The sequence below is a fragment of the Sipha flava genome, unplaced genomic scaffold, assembly GCF_003268045.1.
Source record: "Sipha flava isolate LNK unplaced genomic scaffold, YSA_version1 276_pilon_pilon, whole genome shotgun sequence".
NCBI classification, from domain to species: Eukaryota; Metazoa; Arthropoda; class Insecta; order Hemiptera; family Aphididae; genus Sipha; species Sipha flava.
Window position 1 is genome coordinate 464,244 of NW_020272941.1, and position 21,100 is coordinate 485,343.

At 29.5% G+C, this 21,100-nt stretch overlaps 1 protein-coding gene across 1 annotated transcript in view; it reads left to right on the plus strand.

Moving 5' to 3' along the window:
• LOC112685430 (transmembrane and TPR repeat-containing protein CG4341-like) overlaps window positions 1–20,132 on the plus strand; it is a gene marked incomplete in the record, with an annotated part of 67,249 nt that extends 47,117 nt beyond the window's left edge. The window contains 4 exon segments of the mRNA XM_025557307.1: window positions 45–283; window positions 12,743–12,883; window positions 17,277–17,540; window positions 19,806–20,132. Of these exon segments, the coding sequence (XP_025413092.1) occupies window positions 45–283; window positions 12,743–12,883; window positions 17,277–17,540; window positions 19,806–19,973 (812 nt within the window).
• Between the last annotated feature and the right edge of the window lie 968 nt (window positions 20,133–21,100).

Here is a 21,100-nt window from a genome sequence, read left to right on the forward strand (position 1 = left end):
TTTATCAGCAAATCGTATAACTTATTGAGTAATTCGTATTTCAGTAGCTTATCTCAGCCTGGGTGATTGTTTAGCAACCACTAACCAACACGCTGAAGCAGAAGTGGTACTAAATAAGTGCCTCACTCTGGATGGTTCTAAGGTTAAAGACATTAAGTCCCACAAAACCGCCAAAAAATCATGTGTTATTCGATTGGGAAAAATGTTTGTAGAAATTGGCGAACACCAGAAAACAGTACAATTGTTCAAGTCGATAATAAAATCTGAAGGATCTTTATCGCAGGTAAATTTTTCTTTAACATCATAATATTTTATATAAATAATTATAATTATGTCCGCTCTTCACAAATCCATTTTAATCCATGTTAAAAATAAATCTCAATTTAATATTTTCTTATTTTCTGTTTTAATAAATATAATGGACAGTTGAAATGTATAATTTTAAAACTCTATACATTATGTGATCATTTATAAAATCGATCGACTACTACTACACAACAATAACGACATTAACATTATCAACGGGTAAATAAAGTACAATAGTTTAATAAATCAAAAAAATGGACACAACACAAAAATAATTACCAATAATATTTTTTCTTAAACACTGTATCTTACTAAAGTGAATGGACTAGTTTGCTCCTACAGAAATAAAATAAATTGTATCTTATACTATGTATTATAAAGTATTGTAATTTATAATATTTAACGATGGAAAAGCGAGTGAAGATATAAATGTTTCAAATACCAGAAAAGTAATAGGATTAAATAAATTCGATAATCATCGATTTTAAATTGTTTCCTAAACTCCATCAAAAACTTGTGATATAAATACCGATGAACGCAGATGTGCAATATGCGCATTCTCTTCGAAAGTGAAAGAAATTAAATCAACGAGTCGTGGTCGGCATTATCATTAATGTTTGAGCGTTTAATGAATTTCGTCTCAAGATCGAAAACATTAACCCAGTTGCATCCAACAATTACGGAAAATTCCACTACAAACTAGTCACTCACACCAACCCTCTTATAGCCATTCTAGGCGGAGGTCAACTTTTCAGAAAATCTTCCCCGGTCAGTTCAAATGACGCTAGTGCAGAGATTTAATAAGTCTCCAACCATAATACCACTTGAGGATTCTGTCACAGGATAGCTTCTCTCCTCATGCTAATTATCGTGCAAATATTCTCCACATCACAGTATCCTATTTGCCTACTCTACATGTATGTTGCAGACTATAAATTGTTTATTCTAATAAAAATAAACGTTTCGTGATACGCCTCAAGATGGGAACGAGATATCGAACAATGTACCAATAGAATTCTAATCGGGTTTTGATCAAAAATAAAGTGTAAAATGTATTATAGTCACTAAATAAATGACAAATAGAACTTGACGATGATATATTGGCTTGGCCCATGTATTATATTAGCATGCCATGCCAACGTATATTGTCTTATGTTACATATATTGCTTCGCAGGATTTTTACAAACGCTTTATTCCGTGTTTTTTTAAACGATTTCCGGGGATGTAATATAAATGTCGAGTCGGTAGCGTTACTCGTACACACGTCTCGGGCGACAATAAGCTTCAACTAACGGGGAGCAGTACTGCACACGCGAGACAACGAATTCTCATTAAACGTCACTGTTTTTTCAAATGGAAACCCACATACACACACACACACACACACACACACACACGTCATTATTGTTCGTTCTGCACAACAAAGGCGGGTGTTTTAATTTATGTATTTCTATAGAAAACGAAACGCCCGACATCAGCGAACAATATAATTATTAATATGATGTGCACGCACGCGCTTAACACCGATGGGGAATGTACATTTGACGTTTATTATTGCTCTAGCTGGAAACATGAATTTCTCGCTCTGTAGCTTATTCCCCAGTGATTAAACGGTTATTAAGAAAATGAAAACCGGAGAGAAAAATAACGATAATTCCGTAATATTTCGTAAACACGTTCCTCGATGTTTTGACAGCACGCAGAAGGTATACGAGGCCGCAAACACATGATTTTATCATCCGTTGTTGACAAATAATAATTACTGACAACGGTGGTGTTGCGTAAACATTAACACTTACATTTTCTCGATTAATTAAAAATACTCCGAACGGAACTCGAGTTGTCGTCATGATTTACGCGAATTACGTCGTTTTAAACATTATTTTAGTTTTTAAATTTTCATGTCCTTATAGGTCCAATAAACTTAATGGTATATAGTGTATAAATATCTAAACTAGTTATAAAATACATCAAATGTTGTTTGATTTTACTATGTTTATAATGATAACAAAGTACGAATCGTAATATTAACTTTTTTTGTATAAAAATAAGAATACAATGTATACTAATACATACTAATACGTTTCATTATGATTTCACGCCCAGTATTTATCATGAAGATATCACAAATCTCTATAATTTACTGACATTCGAACTCATTTTGTCTGATTCATAAATAGATATTACACTGGTGGGTAATAAATTAGCTTAATAACTGTAGAGTGACTTATGACCTATTAAAATTTTAAGCATTTATATTTTATCATCTTCAAGTGAACTTATTTTTCGCGATAAATTTTGCTTACTTAAACGTGAAAAGTGAAACCAAATCTTTATTAAAGCAACACATTTTAGCGCTAATAATAGTAAATAGTAATAATAATTTTTAGAGTACCGAAGACGATGTGTTGGACAACACTCACGTTCTCTAGGGTATTCGACGCGTTATACGGTTCAATCAGAATTTGGGCGCACCTTTTGATAAAATATTCGATCTTTCCCGGTTCGAGGCACGATAAGAATATAAAATATATAAGAGCTATGATAAAAAAAAAGCACAAAAACTACCAATGCATTTCACTTCGTCTCATTTTTACTTTCTTTTCAATAGAACCCTCAGCCCTCACCATAGTCTAAGCCGCAGTGAATCATATGTATACCGAACACAAGTAGTCGGTGTAGTAGTAGTAGTATAGTTGTTGTAAGGATAGTCGTTGTAACCATAGTAGTGGTATAGTACCGACAGTATTGAAAAGTAAAACTTTTTTTGGGCTTTGGATTAGAAAATGACGGTGTACGCTAGAAAAAGCTGCGGCAACAAGGTGAAAACCTTTTTTTTTTTTTGGGGTATTGCCTATTGAACATAAAGTAAAGATCGAATAATTTATGAAGCTGTTTTATATATGTATATAATATATACACATATACACACACACACACACACACACATATATATATACTATATATATATATATATATATATGTGTGTGTGTGTGTGTATGTGTGTGTGTGTATATGTGTATAGCGTAACGTATAAATATATGATATATACATGATACATATATATTAGATAGTGCCTATCAAAACCGGACTAAGACATCCCTCCTCGCGACATGTAAGTAAAATAGGAGATGTCGAACGGGTAAGAAAAGGAGTTTAAGGGATCAAAATGATGTGTCTATTCATCGTTGCAGTAGCGTATGTATAAAGAAGTGTAGGGTACACTTTTATATATAAAAGAACCCTGTGGTAGTATAATGTTTGTGTGTTGCGTATACCTATGTATACTTCTATCAAGCAAGGCCTAATCCGATTTCTCTCATGAGGTGGCTTCAGATGGTGGTTTTCTATTCACAGCCATCGTCAAATGCACTGTATACTGATGAAAGGTGTTATTAAATTATTATTGATTAGATTAGGTTTAAGATACACACACGGTTCTATTTTTTAGAGTGGCTCGTATACTACAGTATATTAAAAGATAAATAACAAATGTACCTATATGATAAACGCGTTACAATCATAACCCAATGTTATATAAATATAATATAATGTTATGTAATGATAGTATTTCTCTACTATTTTATAACTACAATCCAAAACGTATTCCATTATACATGACACTATTAAACATATATATTTTACTCAGTATAACATTTATACATTTTATTTACTAAATAATTGTATGTGCTTATTGTGATATATTTCAAGTTCTTGCTTTATTTATTTAGTATATATTTAGTTAAAATAAATAATTAATTCTATTATCTCATTTATAAGTAATTTTTTAAATAATTCGATTTATAAAAGTCATATATCAAACCAATTTAAATTAAAGGAGCAAAGTCGTAAACAATTAGTTAATGCAAAATTCAAGATCAATTAATCAAGGAAATAAGTACATGAACTAGCCATGGAAGTGATGTGAAAAGGTATTGAATTTGCTTTATACATTTATAAAGCTATAAATAATAAAGGTCAAAATATAGTACTTGAAAAAGTATTTTGTTGTATATTTTAATTATTTAATATATATTAATATATATATATATATATATATATATATATATATACATGAGATATACTTGCTAACTTGCTATACGTTGAAGTAGAAAACATTTATTATCTCACATTTCCAATGTGAATTTATTTAAGTTGACAAATATAACATACCACACCACCGATATTATCATTTATTTTATAACGACCAATACGTAAAATACGTTTATGATATTGCACAATAAAATATCAATGTTTTTCAAAAAAAAAAAAAAACCCCGATTTATGTTTTATTATTATTGAAGTATTATACCTATCAAGTTTTGATCGATTTACTCGATTATTACTCATTACGTGTGGTTGAATATTTTAAAATATTTCTTATAATTAACGTGCTAATTATTTGAAAAACTTCACAAAGGATGAATAATTAGACCATAGTAATAAAATAGAATTCTTGAGTGCTTAACTAGAATAAAAAATTAAATAATAATTTTTAAATAATAACTTTTTTAAGATAAATATTGTTTTATATTTGAATAATTCTACAGTTTTCTAATTAATAATTCTCAACTTTTATAATATGCAGTACTTTTATTCGGTTTATAAATAACTCACATTATTTTAAAATACACAGAATATTATAACTATGTAACTTACATATATTAAGACTTCGTATATATATATATAGTGTATTTTTGTAAAATACTTTATCCCGTCATGTTTTTAGCGCATTTTATTTCAATGCAGAATTATATACTAACTATAAATATTGGTTATGAAAACTAGATGATTTTCTTTACTTTATTCTACCGATAGATATTCAAAATTTCTGTAAGATATTCATAACTATTATATATTGTTCTGATGAATAAAAAATATCTTCAATTTTGACAAACGCTGAAGGGGAAAATTTTCATATTTTGTTTAGACGATAAACTAAAAAATGTGCACCAAACATAAATATATTCGTGTATGTATCGTATATAGGCATAAAACTATTTTTTCCGGACTTTTTTGTTGTACAACATTTCAAATTATCGACCAAATTTCGTTTTCCATAAGAACCATTGATTTTAAAATTATATTATGCCACCATGATATCATAGTAATATGTAGCTATAGCGCAAGTGATTGTAACAATGTTATATGGTATATATTTTAATAAATTAGGTGCGGTAATAGGTTCTTGTAATAATAAGTCTTTGAAATTATATTATAATCTTAGGAAAAAAAATGGATTTATATTTTGTTAGTATCTTATAATATTTTAATTATTGTCAATATATCGAATTTAACTCAACACTAATTAGATCTATAAAATCATCATTATAATATAGAATAGCAGAGTACAGTTTAACACTTACAAATCTGAAACTAAACGAAATTATTTTCATATTATCTTTTTAATGACATTATAAAACTAATTACTGTTTGATACTAAATTGCATACTTTGGTAGAATAATTTATTGAAAAATAAATTATACACGTTAAGCGGGCACACTATAAATAATTAATTTTTAATTGTTTTTCAGAAAAATGCTTAAATATAATCATTTATGGATAATTTATTATAATTGATCAATTTGGAGAAGTAGAAATTCATAATTTGTTGCAGCTAATAATATTACCATAACAATATACAGTATAAGAGTCAGAAATTAAGACCCGGAGTACTCATTTCATTTACGATATTCTTTTATATCAATTAACTAATTTATTATCTGTAAAGTTCATTTTAAAAGTTCAAATGTAAGTCAATTAATTACATATGAAACTATGACGTGTGCCAAGTTTTCGATACTCGTAAGCCATAAAAACATGCTCATGTTTTAAATATATAATCCAACTGTATAAAAAAACAGTAACTATATTTAAGGGGATCGCATCACACGTATTTTTCGTACATTTCAGACCAAATAGTGGTGGTAAATTAAACATACTTCCAAATTTCCGATTTCAATTTTTAATAAATGCATGAATTCTTTAACAAAATATCTAGGCTTTCTAGAAAGCCAATTTTCAATTTCCAATTTTAAAGTACCTTAAATTATATATTGATAATTTATTGTACCTATTCTGGATTCGTGGAGAAAAATAGTTCATAATTGTACCTAAATTTACAAAAACAGCAGACGTCAATGCAATATTTCGATTAACGAGTATAAAACCCTACATAAATTAATCCAGTTTTGGTCAAATTTACGTTATTACTTATTGCACTCGGTGCGTCAAAATTTCATTTATATCACCTGATGGGAATCTTTATACACATAAAATATTAAATCGAGTATTGTTAACTCTAAAATTCAGTTTTATAATGTTTGCCACGGAATGCTCACACTCATGCATATCTATGTTAATGTTATGTCTAACAATGACCATAATACCGTCATTCTGATTTCTTTTTATTGATGACAAATATAATAAATAACAGCGTTTATTATGTTATAGTATATTCAATCAATGTTATAGGACTATAAGATAACCCACGCATACGTAAGTAATGTACATTTGTATAACATTTTAAAATATAACATTATCGTAATTCTGGGAATCCATAAAACTGTCGACCGGTAGGCAGTGGCAGGCGATAATGTATTACACACACTAATGTCTATTTACTACTCATACAATGACACAGTTCAAATGTACATGTGATATGATATTCCTAAATATTACTCCTTAAAACGTGCTATGCTGGAGCCCCCTTAATATTTGAATTTTATATAATGCTCTTCAAAACGAAATTTGGGTTTGTATTTTTTTTCAAGTTTATTTATGTAATATAAGTTAAAAAAAAAAAAACACGTAGGTATACTTACACAGCCACACGCATATAATGGAAAATGAAGTACAATATTTATTTGAAAGCTAAAGTTTAATAACACGATTATTCCGTGACATATCAACAAATCTAAAAATTGAAAATATGAAGTATGACAATTAATTTTATAAATTATATGGAAAATCATTTTGAAAATAATTCAAATTTTAGAATTTAACATTAGTATTAAACATTTTCTAACATTTTCTAATTAATTATTTTTAAGAAAATTAATCATTGTATATAAATGTAGACAACGTGTATACATCGGATAGGCTATGTAAGTTGATTATATCCTCGGTGTAACAATATTGCCTAGTAAAATCGCCGTGTTAAATATTGCATAAAAAAACTAAGCACTAGTTGCTCGTTTGAACCGATTTCAAAAAAAAAAACCGAAATAAAAATATTATGCTGAAAAAGAACAATTCAAAATTGAACTAATTAAATAAAGATAAATCTATTGTTTGTTTCCTCTTTAGAATTGAAAAACCAACTTACAAGTTCGCTTCTCTAAAACGTATTTTAATGTCACCGCTGTCCTGCGATACGGTCGCGCGTTCAGTATGGAAAGGCCGTATGAATAGGAAGAGGGCGTCGCGTCTTTTTGTCTCCGTCGGAATATTTCTGCCCCTTAAACGTTGTTGTTATTAATAATTAAAAAAATCCAACTCGTCGGTACTCCCCATAGTTTTCGGATCTAACAATGACCCAAGAATTTTTTTTAATAAAGACGACTAACAAAAGCTGCAAGTTACAGCAATTAATCAAAATATTTTTTCCGCCCCTCCAACTTTTGTAAAACAAGGCCAAGTAGATGTTAAGTGCGTCATCCAGTTTTCACACAACGAGCCTCGAAAGTTCACTCTAAAAACAATACCTACTGGGCAAGTGTTTTATTTTTTTTTTTTCATTCTTTCCGTCTCCTTCTATACTTTTCGGTACTTAGGCTAGATCAAAACTTGCGCTCAAGTACTCCCCGACCTATTGTGTCAGTATGTGTAAAACAATGAGTGACTAGTGGTGCAAGAAAACAATGTTACGTGCCTATACGTGTTTCAATTCTTTTGAAATTTCAAAAACTAAAACTCTCATACATGATGGCTTTTAATGTTGTACAAAAATAACCATTGTGCATTATTATTCTCTGTTTCAACTGGGTAAAACCCCTTTACCTTAACGAGAACACTTGAAAAATCTAAATTTTTTTTTCTCATTTTTTCAAGTCGGATGTGTTACAAATATTTACAAATCGTGTAAGTACATATAAGTATTTGAATGCTATGATACTTATATACAGATATATTAGATTGAAATTAAATTAATGTACACCATATCAGATGGCTGATAACAATATTCAACTTTACGGACTAAATATAAATAAAAAAAAATTATAAATAAATATAAATTAAATATATATATATTTAAATATCATATAAATAAATCATCATAATCATCAATCATCATATCATATAAATAAAAAAAAAAATTATAAATAAATATAAATTAAATATATATATTATTATAGATCAATAATGGAAATTATATTAAAAAATAGTATCACAGTTTAGTTGTGCTAAAAAAATACGTTTTCAATATTGGGAATTATTAAAATTCATTGGAATAACGCGACTTTCATTATGTTTTCATTTCTTCTTTTGATAAACTATTTTAATTGGCTGGTTTTTTTTTTTTTATCAAATATATTTTAATTATTTGTACAGTTGATTTTTATATATATTCATAAACTATGAGGAATATAATGCACATAACACATAAATTACATATATCAATATTGACAATAATGTACCTTTATTAAATATATTATATACTATTAAAACTTATACAATATAAAACCACTATGAGTTGTTCGTCATAGCATGTATAAATACTCGTATATAAATAGTTAACTTTTATTTTTAATTTTAAATTTAATTAAATTTGATATTGGCTGGTAAAAAACAAAAGAGGCTTGATGACAATTTTACTATATTTCTGGAGAGCACAAACAAAATTTCCATATTTTCTTACCTTTGACATTGGCGCTTCGGTATTAGGAATAGGGTTATCATATATTTCCATTCTATTACATATTACCTTACTAATCTGATACTAATTACATAGAAATATTAAATATATTTTTTATCATAATGAATTAAACTAAAACTTACCTTTTTTGTCAATTAGCTCTAATTTTTTTTATTTATTTATTTTTTTTTTTTTTGTGATAAATGGCGTTTATAAGATTTCATTAGATTTTTGCAACGTATGTACAGGTTACGTACATACATACAAACAACTTTAATCATGTTATCACTAATATCAATATATAAATTGGTTAGATACTCATGTCATATTATTATTTTTATAAAAATTTATAAGTAACAACCTTAGGGGCTAATCACCATGCATTTGTCCCTTAGTCCCTACAATTGTTAACAGTGTTGCTTATACCCTTAAAAAACGTGATTGCCCCCTACTTTTATTACAATTGTGTGGCTTGTTCCAAAAAATCTAAATTCTTGTACCTACTAAATCTCATTACTAAATAGTCAAAACAACACAAGTGCTAGTGCTAGTGCTAGTGTGATCGAAAGATCTAACTGTCGGTTAGCCCCTTTTACCTTTTACCAATCAAATTTTGAATTAAAACATAATATAATCATTGATTTTACATAATTTTTCTTATTTTAAATTTTAATTATTTTGTTATTCCTTGAACCGTATTTTTGTACTTAAGTTACTTGGGTACTTAAATAAATTATGTAACATTATATTATTAATTATAACACACTAAATTGATGGATGAAACGTATTTATTTTATTAAAGTGTTATTTTTCCTTTTGCCAATTATTAGAATTTCTGAAGAAATAATTCTTCATCAACATTGTATGCAAAGTAATTTTTAGAATTTTTAGAATATAAACTATACAAAAGAGGTACAAAAATTCTTATAAAATTAAAAATGTATTTATTTTAAAGAATTTATTTTTCGATTCTCTCTCAAGTTATTTTGATATAAAAAAAAAAAAAAAACGGAAAAATCTTGGAAGCAACACAAAATAAAGTCCAAAAGAGTTTATATTTCTTTTGAAACAAGTAAATTCATATTTATGGCTAATATTTTGTGTATAAAGTTCATTCTGATCCGATACTTTGTATTCAAAATTCTCAAAAATTGAGGTTTATTGTTTTAATTTTAACCTAAAGAATGGCTTTTTAAATTACATTTTGATTTAAAATGAATACTGAATTTTATATATAAAAAAATATAGTTTTAAGTGTATAAAACGTTTTCAATAAGGGATTCATAAATTAATGATAGTTACAGTTGTATTAAATAATGTTTTCAATACTTATATATTGCTAGAACAATCAATCAGAATTGTTATTCAAATGTATAGTGATTCGTGATGAAGTTGATAAATTAAATATAAACTAATAATTTGACTATCACAGAAAATAACAATCGTTCAGTAATAATATCTTAAAATAATAGGTTTTTTTTATCTGAACAGCTAGTTAACTTTATATATGGATAAATATAATATAATTACCTACAATTGACTAAAAATTTTAATTAATATATTATTAAACAATATGTTATACATGATAATTCAATATTTGTGCATTGATCATTAATTAAAAATGAATATGTTTAATAATATATAAAAAAAAAAATAATAGTATCGAACATAAATTACTTAAATACAGATATATAATATATATATATATCAAACGTCAATTACATTAAACACTTATTGAAGAGAGGAAGGTGTGTCATATGTCTGTACATTAGCTACCGTACAAGAACAGTGTAAACACGTCAATAATGGTCGTCTGTATTTTTTACAAACATTGGCGACATTACTCAAGTGAAAACTATATCAATTTTACATCTACCTATGTATTTTTAATTAAACGTTTTTAGTAAAGGGTTCTTTCATATACATTTATTTATTTACATTCATACATTTCATATATATATACCGGTTTTTATTTTTTAATTAATTACGTTTGTGAAAGGTTACATTCAATTTCTATCACGGTGCTCAATTTAAAAATAATATTCATTATAATTTACTCGGAAAATGTTGTAATCCATTTGAATGACGTTGAACACGGATATTGACGAGTATATCATAAAAAAAAAAATAAAAAAAATTATAATAATAATACTTTAAATGGGGCGAAACATAATACCTATTTTGTTTTTACAAAATATAGTATTTATAGATTTTACACGCTACAAGTTATATACATTTTCATTTTTATTATTCATACCATGATTTAAACGTACTTATTATTATAATTACAATGCATCTGAAAACTATATATATTATTCAACAAACCAATATATGATTATTTACGTGAAACTCAATAATATTATTTGGTATCAGCATTATACAAAGCTATAAGATGAGCCGAACATTTTTTATTTCATAAAAGTATAGTAAGTGAAACCCAAACTATCTATAATATATTTATTTATGTGAAATTATAGAATAATTAAAACGATTTATTAATATTTATAACAAATTCAACTTAATTTTTACGAACGAAAAAAATTACATAGTTCAAACTTGCGAAAATCGACTCACGATCAACACTCATAACGCAACTTTCTAAGAATGACTGGATAACAACCATAGAATAAATATTATGTAAATAAATTTATTATGACTTTATCATAATTTTAACTTATGTAAGTCGGTGATTTCTATTACACATTACCCATATTTAGTAAAATATAAAATACGATTTACCTATTATCAATATACATATTTTTATGTATTTAGTATATCATTATTAAGGAGAACCAAAATACAAGTACTTTTTCAAAATCTATAATATTTTTATAAAAAACTTATTGGCTAAAAATATTTAATATTTTAGTGAAAATTTAAATGTGTGTTTTATAAAGATCACCACTACTCATATGAGGTATATCTTAAAATAAAATGTAATATGAATATTCTAATGTATTAAAACATTAAGTCTATGAATAAAAGTTTTTCAAATATATTCATTTGTGATAATAAACATTAAAACACAATCATTTTCTAATGATAAAATAACTTGTTTTTTTGTTGAATTTTTCTCAAAACCACAACTCAAAAATTGTTTTTCCCTATATTTATTAAAATTCTTCATAAATTGTATAAATTTTGAAATATTTTAATCAAATTAAAATAATAATTTTCTTTATGCTTGAATCTTCAAATTTTGAAAACATGAATTTTATACTAGTAGATGCATTTATTATAATAATAATAATTTTATTCTTACATAGATTTATTTATTTGCATATTATGGATTATAAAATAATTACTATTAAATTATCATTAGTTTTTTAATTTAACTTTTAATAACTTTAACTTTTTAATTACTTTTTTTCATATTTACCAATAATATTATTGTGACCAAACAAGTATTTCATACTAATACGAACCATATATACTATATATTATAGAATATTATGTGTATGTATGTATATATATATACTTTTTAGGTATAAAAATTATGTGACTTTTACCGATATTTTCACTCTCTTTAATATCGTAAGTACTTACATTAATACATTTAAGATCCATTCTCTGATTTTAGACGATGCTATACGCCTTGGCAGACTCTCTTTCTGTACTTGGCAAGGACACGGAAGCCGAAATGTATTACAAACAACTGCTCCAGGTCAACCCGACGGATGTGTCCGCCTTCCTGACGTATGGCGATCTTTTAGCCAAAAATGTAACTATACATTTTTTTTAAATCTTATGCTCACATATATAAACTTGTAGTTCTTTTGAAATATATATACACACACACAGATTTCCGAATTCGTAAACAGTGATACGATTTTATTCAATTTACGAACTTGCGTAAAATGTCACCGACGTATTATACTCATTTTGACAGTTCTATACGATGTCATCTCTAACGTCTCTAATGTCCACATAATTTTATAAGAAATGATTGATTTATGTTTGAAATATGTCTTGATTTCTATTAAATATATTTTAGACACGATGTTATACGAGTATATATATACAATTTCAAAACGTGATAAATTTAAGATAACATAAACGTTTAATTCTGGTTAGTTTTTAATGTACCATGCTTGGTATAAACTATATCGAACTGGTCATATTCACTGTCGATATCCACGCATACATTTGTGTGACTTTTCATAGGACCACACATTTTTATGACACATATAATTCGTGAAAAACGTTATTTTCGCATTACATTGAAAGTTCGAAAGCTAAATTACGAGCAACGTGCAGTGTGCACATCATTAACGTAGTTGCATAGGAAAGGGCTCCGGTGTAGTAAGTAAATTAGGCCCCTAACTAGTTTTTTATGAAAGTTCAAAGTATATACATTATATTCTTTTTTTTTACGTGTTGAACTATTTTTACGTAAGGAGCGAATATTCTTACAAACCACCAACCCACCTGTTTTTTAAATACCTCTACATACCAAAACCGTTCGCTTTGCTCGCATTGTTATAATAAAAAACATATTAAACAACTAATTTAGATAATCGTCCTCTTTTTTTATAGTAATGATACACCTACATGCATAATTAATTTACTTAAGTCTCATCATTTTTTAACATAAATTAAAATAAACTATTAGCTAAATGAAACTTTCTTTTTTAAAAACCTGTTAATTATATATTATAGGTTATGTATAAATAACATACTATACATGTTACGTAGTATCTACTACACATATGTTGTGATATTTAGATATTATGTAGTCTATTGATGTCTGTCGATTACAAAAAAAACAATTTTATTCTTCGTATAAAAGATTACCCACCTATTTGTTAACCACTCATTCCCAAAATATTGATGGAGCAGCCGCTGCTTAAAAACATTGTCAACACGCCACGGTCCGAATGCGTAAGTATAATGAAACGATAAATTAATGTAATTTTAAGGCAATCGAAAGATATGGGCAAAGTAAAAATAAATTCAGATCATTACTATAAAAACATATTGCACATTGCGTGAATTATTATTTTACATTAATTATAACTATTAATTATTGATTATAACTAACCTAACCATCGCGTACGATCTGGGGATTTACTGTTAAACGCATCAACATTGTTAATTATTTTAAGGAAGTATAGTCTTAGAAATGGCCAAGATCCCTCGCGCTCCGGGGCCCCCGGACACTGCTCCGCGCTTCGCCCTATAAAATACACGGCACTGGTGCACACGTGAAAATGTATTTAGTACAAAACGATTCCTTACCGCACCGCACTGTTCGAACCGTTCGTGACGTGAGTGGTATGCAAACTCGATAGTCCACTGGAGTGTGCACCTACTTACCGTTCGACCAAATCGTATTACTGACATCGAACAGTCAACACGTGCGAACAACAATACGTTTTATATTGTGCAACAAGATCGGAACAGTGATAATACGTACATTTATGTCTCATTAATATTATACGTACCGTATACGTATCGGATTTGTAATCATATTACGGTGCGTACGTCGGCGGGTTGATACCCATGTACACATTGCACACGCTCGTTTTTATTGAATGTAATGTATTGCTACGTGTTCGATAAACACACGATACGTCATCTTTGCCCGACTTATCTGTCGGTGATCTACAACAGTACGGCAAATACGAAGTTTATTTACATGCGTGCACTGTGTACAACTTAGCGTGCCATACGTGGTATAAGCTGCTTACGCTGCTGTTGCCGATGTAATAGTTTTAATTAAATTTACCACCACCACCACCACCACCACCACCCTTCGATGCGACCGCCACCACATTTCCATTGTAACGTACGCACCTATTATATTCTATCAGATTGATATAATATCGTAAACGACATGACGGTACGTGTATTATTATAATCAATTTATGACACATCGTCGTTACCCAACGAACCCGTTCGAGTTCGAAAAAAAAAAGAGTATGTTCTCCACGACGGCCAAAGCGTTAAGCTGAAAACGGGTGTTTTTTCGTTCAACACGTAATTAAGTTTGTTTAAAACTTTTTTTTTTGTACAAAACCGCAGAAAAAAATTTACTGGACGATCAATTTTCGGACACCAAAAAAATGTGTTCTAGTAACATTCTTCTGCGCTTTAACCGAAGTTACAACAAAATAATTTTTATTTTTATCGTATACACTGGTCTTAAGTTACACTTGATCGTTGGAATTCCGCAGCTATAGCAGCAGTACATATTTATGATGAGGATATCAGTGATCATTGCACCACAATTCGAGAAGCTTTATTTACATTAAGTTTGCGGCTTACACGTACTTATTAGACGAGAGTCATTGAATGAAGCGCCTTATACATACATACCACATTCAACATATTTTCTACAAAAATATTGAGAAATATTTTCTTCGCATCTGGTACTTGTTAGCGTTTAAAACCTGTTGTAAATATAAATTTCGTTACAATCGTCGGATCGATAAATATCACATTGTACACTTCACGATTAACAATAGTTGAAAAACGAATTATAGTCGAGTCCCCTCGACATTTTAAACGGAATCATAATTAAGAATTATGTTTTCATAAATTTAAATGAATTCAAATGAGACACAGTGTTTTATCTTGAAATTGTATTACGAATATTATAAACCATCGTCATGCGTCTTAGGTTAATTATATATTTGCACATAAACACGATTTCGGGTAGCTGCTAGGAACACAGCACAGTTTCAGTCTCGCGGTATACGAACAGTGATAGATTTACTCCACGAGTCGTGTAGGAGGAGGTGGTTCGACCGTCAAATACGATTATTTTTACACGTCGAGTCCGCGCAATCGGAAATCGAAACAAGCGGTGACCAGAGCCGTGGAGAGAGATCAATGGCTCCAGGGACAAATTAATCTAGGCCCTTCTCACGCGAGATATTAAACTTGCCACTGACATCCCGTGTCTTATTTTAAATGTGTATGTCGTAAGCATATAGTCAAATCATACGGACTATAGGGTATACAATATACTCGTACTATCATCTACGTCTATCACATTTAATTAGTTATTACCTGTATATATTTATAATTTCATTTTTAAAACAATAGTAATAATGAACATGAAATTAAACGTATTATTTAATATACCAACGTGTTTTACATATTAATAAATAATATATTGCTTTTTTATAAATAAAATAGCAGTAAATAACTAATAGAAAATAGGTATATTTAAATTTTTTAAATAACACAAAATATTTTTTTATTATTTGCCTGACATAAATAGGCATTTAGTCATATTCCTAGTCATTTAATTAAATGACTAGGCATTTAACTTTATTTTATTTGACTATAAGCCTACATGTATACCAAAAAGATAATGTAATCGCAGTCATAGTTATTCCACAGACTAAATGAAAATAATTATTTATAGCCTATGGATCTTTCTTTAAAATGTTATTTGTCTATGTTTTAGATCAATATCGTAGTATTCACTTTATTGTAGACTCGTTATAACTATATAGCGTACGTTACAATTATTTGGGTAGGCCTTTGCAATGATTCATGTTGGTAATCCATAAATAGCTCTATACCAATGGTGCCCAACCCACGGCCCGCGGGCCACATATGACCCGCGAAAGTATTCTATGTGACCCATTACAAATTTTCTAAAATAAAAAAAATTTTAAAAATGTATGAAAACATTTTTTAATTATTTATTTTCATATATTATTTTTATTTAAATTATTCCAAAAAATACAATTATGTATACCTCAATTCATAATTTTTTCAATAGACAGTAAAAGATAAGAAAACAAGTCCAATATATAAAATTATTTTAGTACTTTTTTATTTTGTGGCCCGCTTGAAGATAATTATTTACCAAAGTGGCCCGTCAAAGGTAAAAGGTTGAGCATCACTGCTCTACACCATGACTGAGGCGTAGTGAACTTAGTCAGATCCCAAGACCTTGGGCTACAGCCCCTTGCAGCCCCCCCCCCTCTCGTCGGGCCTGGTGGTGACGTTTTCGGACCCTAGGACCTGACCGGCAAATGTCCAATATTTATCCCCGTCAAACCCGTCACCGGCGTACGAGTGCACTGCGTTGACTTTGGGTTGAATACGGGACTGTCGGCTCCGACCTAACCGGTGTTGTTTACTTCCCTCGGCAGAGATCACGGATATCCGAGGCGGAGGAGTGGTACGGCAAGGCGCACAGGACGGCGCCCAACGACCCGGTGGTCCGGACCAGGTATGCGGACTTCTTGTCGGCGGTGGGCAGACTGGACGAGGCGGTGGACCAGTACGAAGCGGCGGCCGCACTGGCGTCGGACGACCACCAGATCGCCGTGAAGACGGCCACGGCGTTGCGCGAGGCCGGCCGGACGTCCGAATCGGAAACGTATTACAGGAGAGCCGCAACCCTATATCCGCAGGCGAGTTTTTTACGATACATTACCTTTCACCCCATTTACACCGCCTATCAAATTTGTTCGTAATGAAAATATTACTATCGTATTAACGTGTAGATCTCGCGAAACTAATACGTGGCCGGATCGTTGTAAAATCGATATTCCCGCACGACGAGTTGGACCGCAAATCCGTTTTTACGGACCCAATGAAGTTTGTGCCGCAACGAACGAGTTCGACTTTTTTGTTTTATCGTCTGACGATATTTTGTACTCACAGCCCAGATACGTGGGATTTACCATCGAAATGTACAAGGGATAACGGAAACCCGTATAGTAGATTGTTCGCAAACATAAATAAACCTACCTACTTACGCAGTCGTAAGAGCTATATCTAAACCAATGTCATCTGGCTTGGAAAAAATGTTTCGAGTGAGAGGATCCACTCGGTTATAACAACGGTAAAATAAGTACAGTAAGATTTACGTAATTTACCGAGACCACATCAGTACTACCTTTTTACAGGATATTCGATTTTGCATGGAAAACAATGCTTGTATCGTGGTATTTGTAAGGTAAAAGAAACTCGTTGCGTAATAATATAAAATAGAATCAAATTTTAATTTCTAAAAAAGAAAAGAAGTACTGATAAAACATCTGCAGTGCAGATTCTGTACGTATAAGCGAAATATTACGTGCATGTTGCGGTAAACAAACGGATTAAAAATATGATATCAAAAGAAAGTCTAACGCAGTTGACTGTGTTGAATTCGCAATGAAAAAAACTTAGTTTTGTCTCGTTCAAACTCGAATTGTAATATTGACATTTTTCGGGTGAAAGTCATCGAATTTAAATGAGAAAAACTATTGCATACATGTTTTTTTTTTTTGAATAGTAGTATATTCTGAATAAAATCGCACGTAACGAGATTAAAATAATTCAAAACCTTTTTTTTTTTTTTTATTATTAATTTAAAATGTTATAAAATGATTGGGTAAAACACGGAAAAAATCGAGTTTTTTCGTACGGGAATAATCTAAAATATGAAACAAGATAAATTTTCGTTTGGACAAAACTATAATAATATTACAAAACTTTCCAGTAAATAATCACTTTGTTTGCTACCATAATTTTTTTTTTAGCAAATAACACTCATTTTAACGTCAATTTTATAGTAATTTTCATCATCAATATGACTTTATACCAAACTCAGAAAGAGTTATAGCCGCTATAGCTACACTCAAGGTCCTTCGATTTTCTCAATTGTGATTCCTTTTCCCAATCTATCACTATTTCATTATCTCTAGTTAAGATCCAAATCTAATCTAACTCTATATATTTACCGAGTTCAATCCAGTCTGTCGTCTTTTGGACCATATTTAATTCTCAAACATTGTTTGTTTCTTCTCTTTTTCTTGCATATCCAAAAAACTATAGTCTTTGTCACTTTGCGTAATTTATTATTAAAAAAGTACCTTCTTCATTTTTTCTTATTTATATATATTTTCTTTTTCACTCATAATAATGACTCGCGTCAAGTTGTAATTATCAAAAAAATATTTTTATTTGTATTTATAATATTATGAAATAATTTTACTGCTGCGTTTTTCGTTGCAATAATAATTTTCAGTTTATCACTGTCCTTAAACAGCACAATTATAATTTCGTACGTAAAATATAATTTTAAAAATATATAAAATTCAAACAGTAAGCCATGTAGTCGGCTTACTTAAAGTTGTTATAATCGAAGTAGTGTCTGAGGATAATCCGCAAAACGTTAATGTGCAACTCATAAAAAAAATATAATAATAATAATAATAATAAAAAATAATAACACTAGAATATTTTTGCGAAAATATACCATCATTTATTGTAAACAATTTGTTCGAAATGCATAAATAAACCGAAAAAATGAGCGTAAAAAACATATTTTTTCACTCGTAATTACGTATAAATAATATTCAATCACTTTCCTGGTGCACGAGGCGCGAATGTGGTGAAAAAAATGTAAAAAAAAAACGTTCGTTCGCGATAATATCAAGAAGACATTAATTTCGTGCCCTGTCGATTATGACGTGAAGATTTGTAGATGGCGCGTATAACGTACTCGATGTGCGTAAGAAATAACGAAGAGGGGAAAAAAAATTTGTACAACGAGAGAGGGGAACACGCTTTCGTGTCGATAACTTTGTCGATAACTCGATCGGTGAACCCGAACGCAGATAGATAAATGTATTCATTTATTTTTTCGATTTTTTTTTTTAACAACCTAACGGTGCGGCTGTTTGCAGGACGCGGCGAGTCACAGCAATTTGGGCGCCATACTTCACATCAATAACAAGTTGGACGAGGCGGAACGGTCGTACAAGAACGCGCTCCGTCTGCAGCCGGACGACGCGACCACATTGGCTAATCTTCGGAAACTCAGAAACGTCCACCACCGGCGTACGGTCAAATGATTGCCGCCACACCCGTCGATCTCGTCGCGTGCAAAACACTATAATATTACCGTAATGCATATTATTATTAGTATTATTATCATGCGCGTTCGCGAATCTCCTGTACGTCTTTTGTTTTACCATTATTTTTCCGTTGGTTTAGCTTTTCTTTTATTTATTTATTTTTTTTTTTTTCTAAATATTTTATATTGTTGAATCGTTGAAATCATTACATAACATAAATAAATATGTATGTATGTACGTATACACAATTTCGTCGAGTGTTCATATATAATCGAGCGTACTGTATTTCGTACGTCCGTTTCAGTTTTCCGGGTCGTGTCTACTACAACACATTTTGAGCGTTTCATCGTGTCAAATAAAACTGCGCTACGTAAACTAGTTTACCAACAAAAGGTAAAAAAAAAAAAAAACGTCCCAGCCACGTTCGTCGTCACTAACTTGGTTTCGATCAAAACGATTTTAACCGGTGCCTTAAGTATTGGATGTAAATTGTGCTGTCTACGAGAAATAGGCCACTGCAGCGAAGGCGGATACAAATTAATGATAATAAGTTTATTATTTGGAATCGTTCGTGATAATTTTTTAATTTAGAAACGGTTTTATAAATAATACTGCACGCTGTTAACTATTGTTAAGTTCAAGATATCTTATGGACATTATTATTGTTCTTAAAACAAAATGCTTACATAAATTATGCGTTGATTAAAAATATTTGTTAACATTGCATAAAAACTTAATTTGTACTAGAAGTGCAGAGCCACTGGGAACATGACGCTCAGTACACAAAACAAAAAAATAACTTGATAGTATTAAAAATAAAATATAGTGCGGAAAATCACCGATCATTTGCATCTGCTCATGACGTTTATTGGCTACATAATTTAATACTTTAAATTAGTAATTTAATAATAATTTTATTACACTTAAATCAATATAAACATACATTTTATAAGACTTTAGGTGCTTATAATTTTTTAACTAAGTATAGTGTTTCATTTATTTATGACTGTTGTTATTTATTATACTATTATAACAATAATTATTAAATTAAAACACTAAAAAGATTAAGAACGAATGATATTTTTTTTCTACTAGTAGTTTGTATTTATTTATTTATACTACTC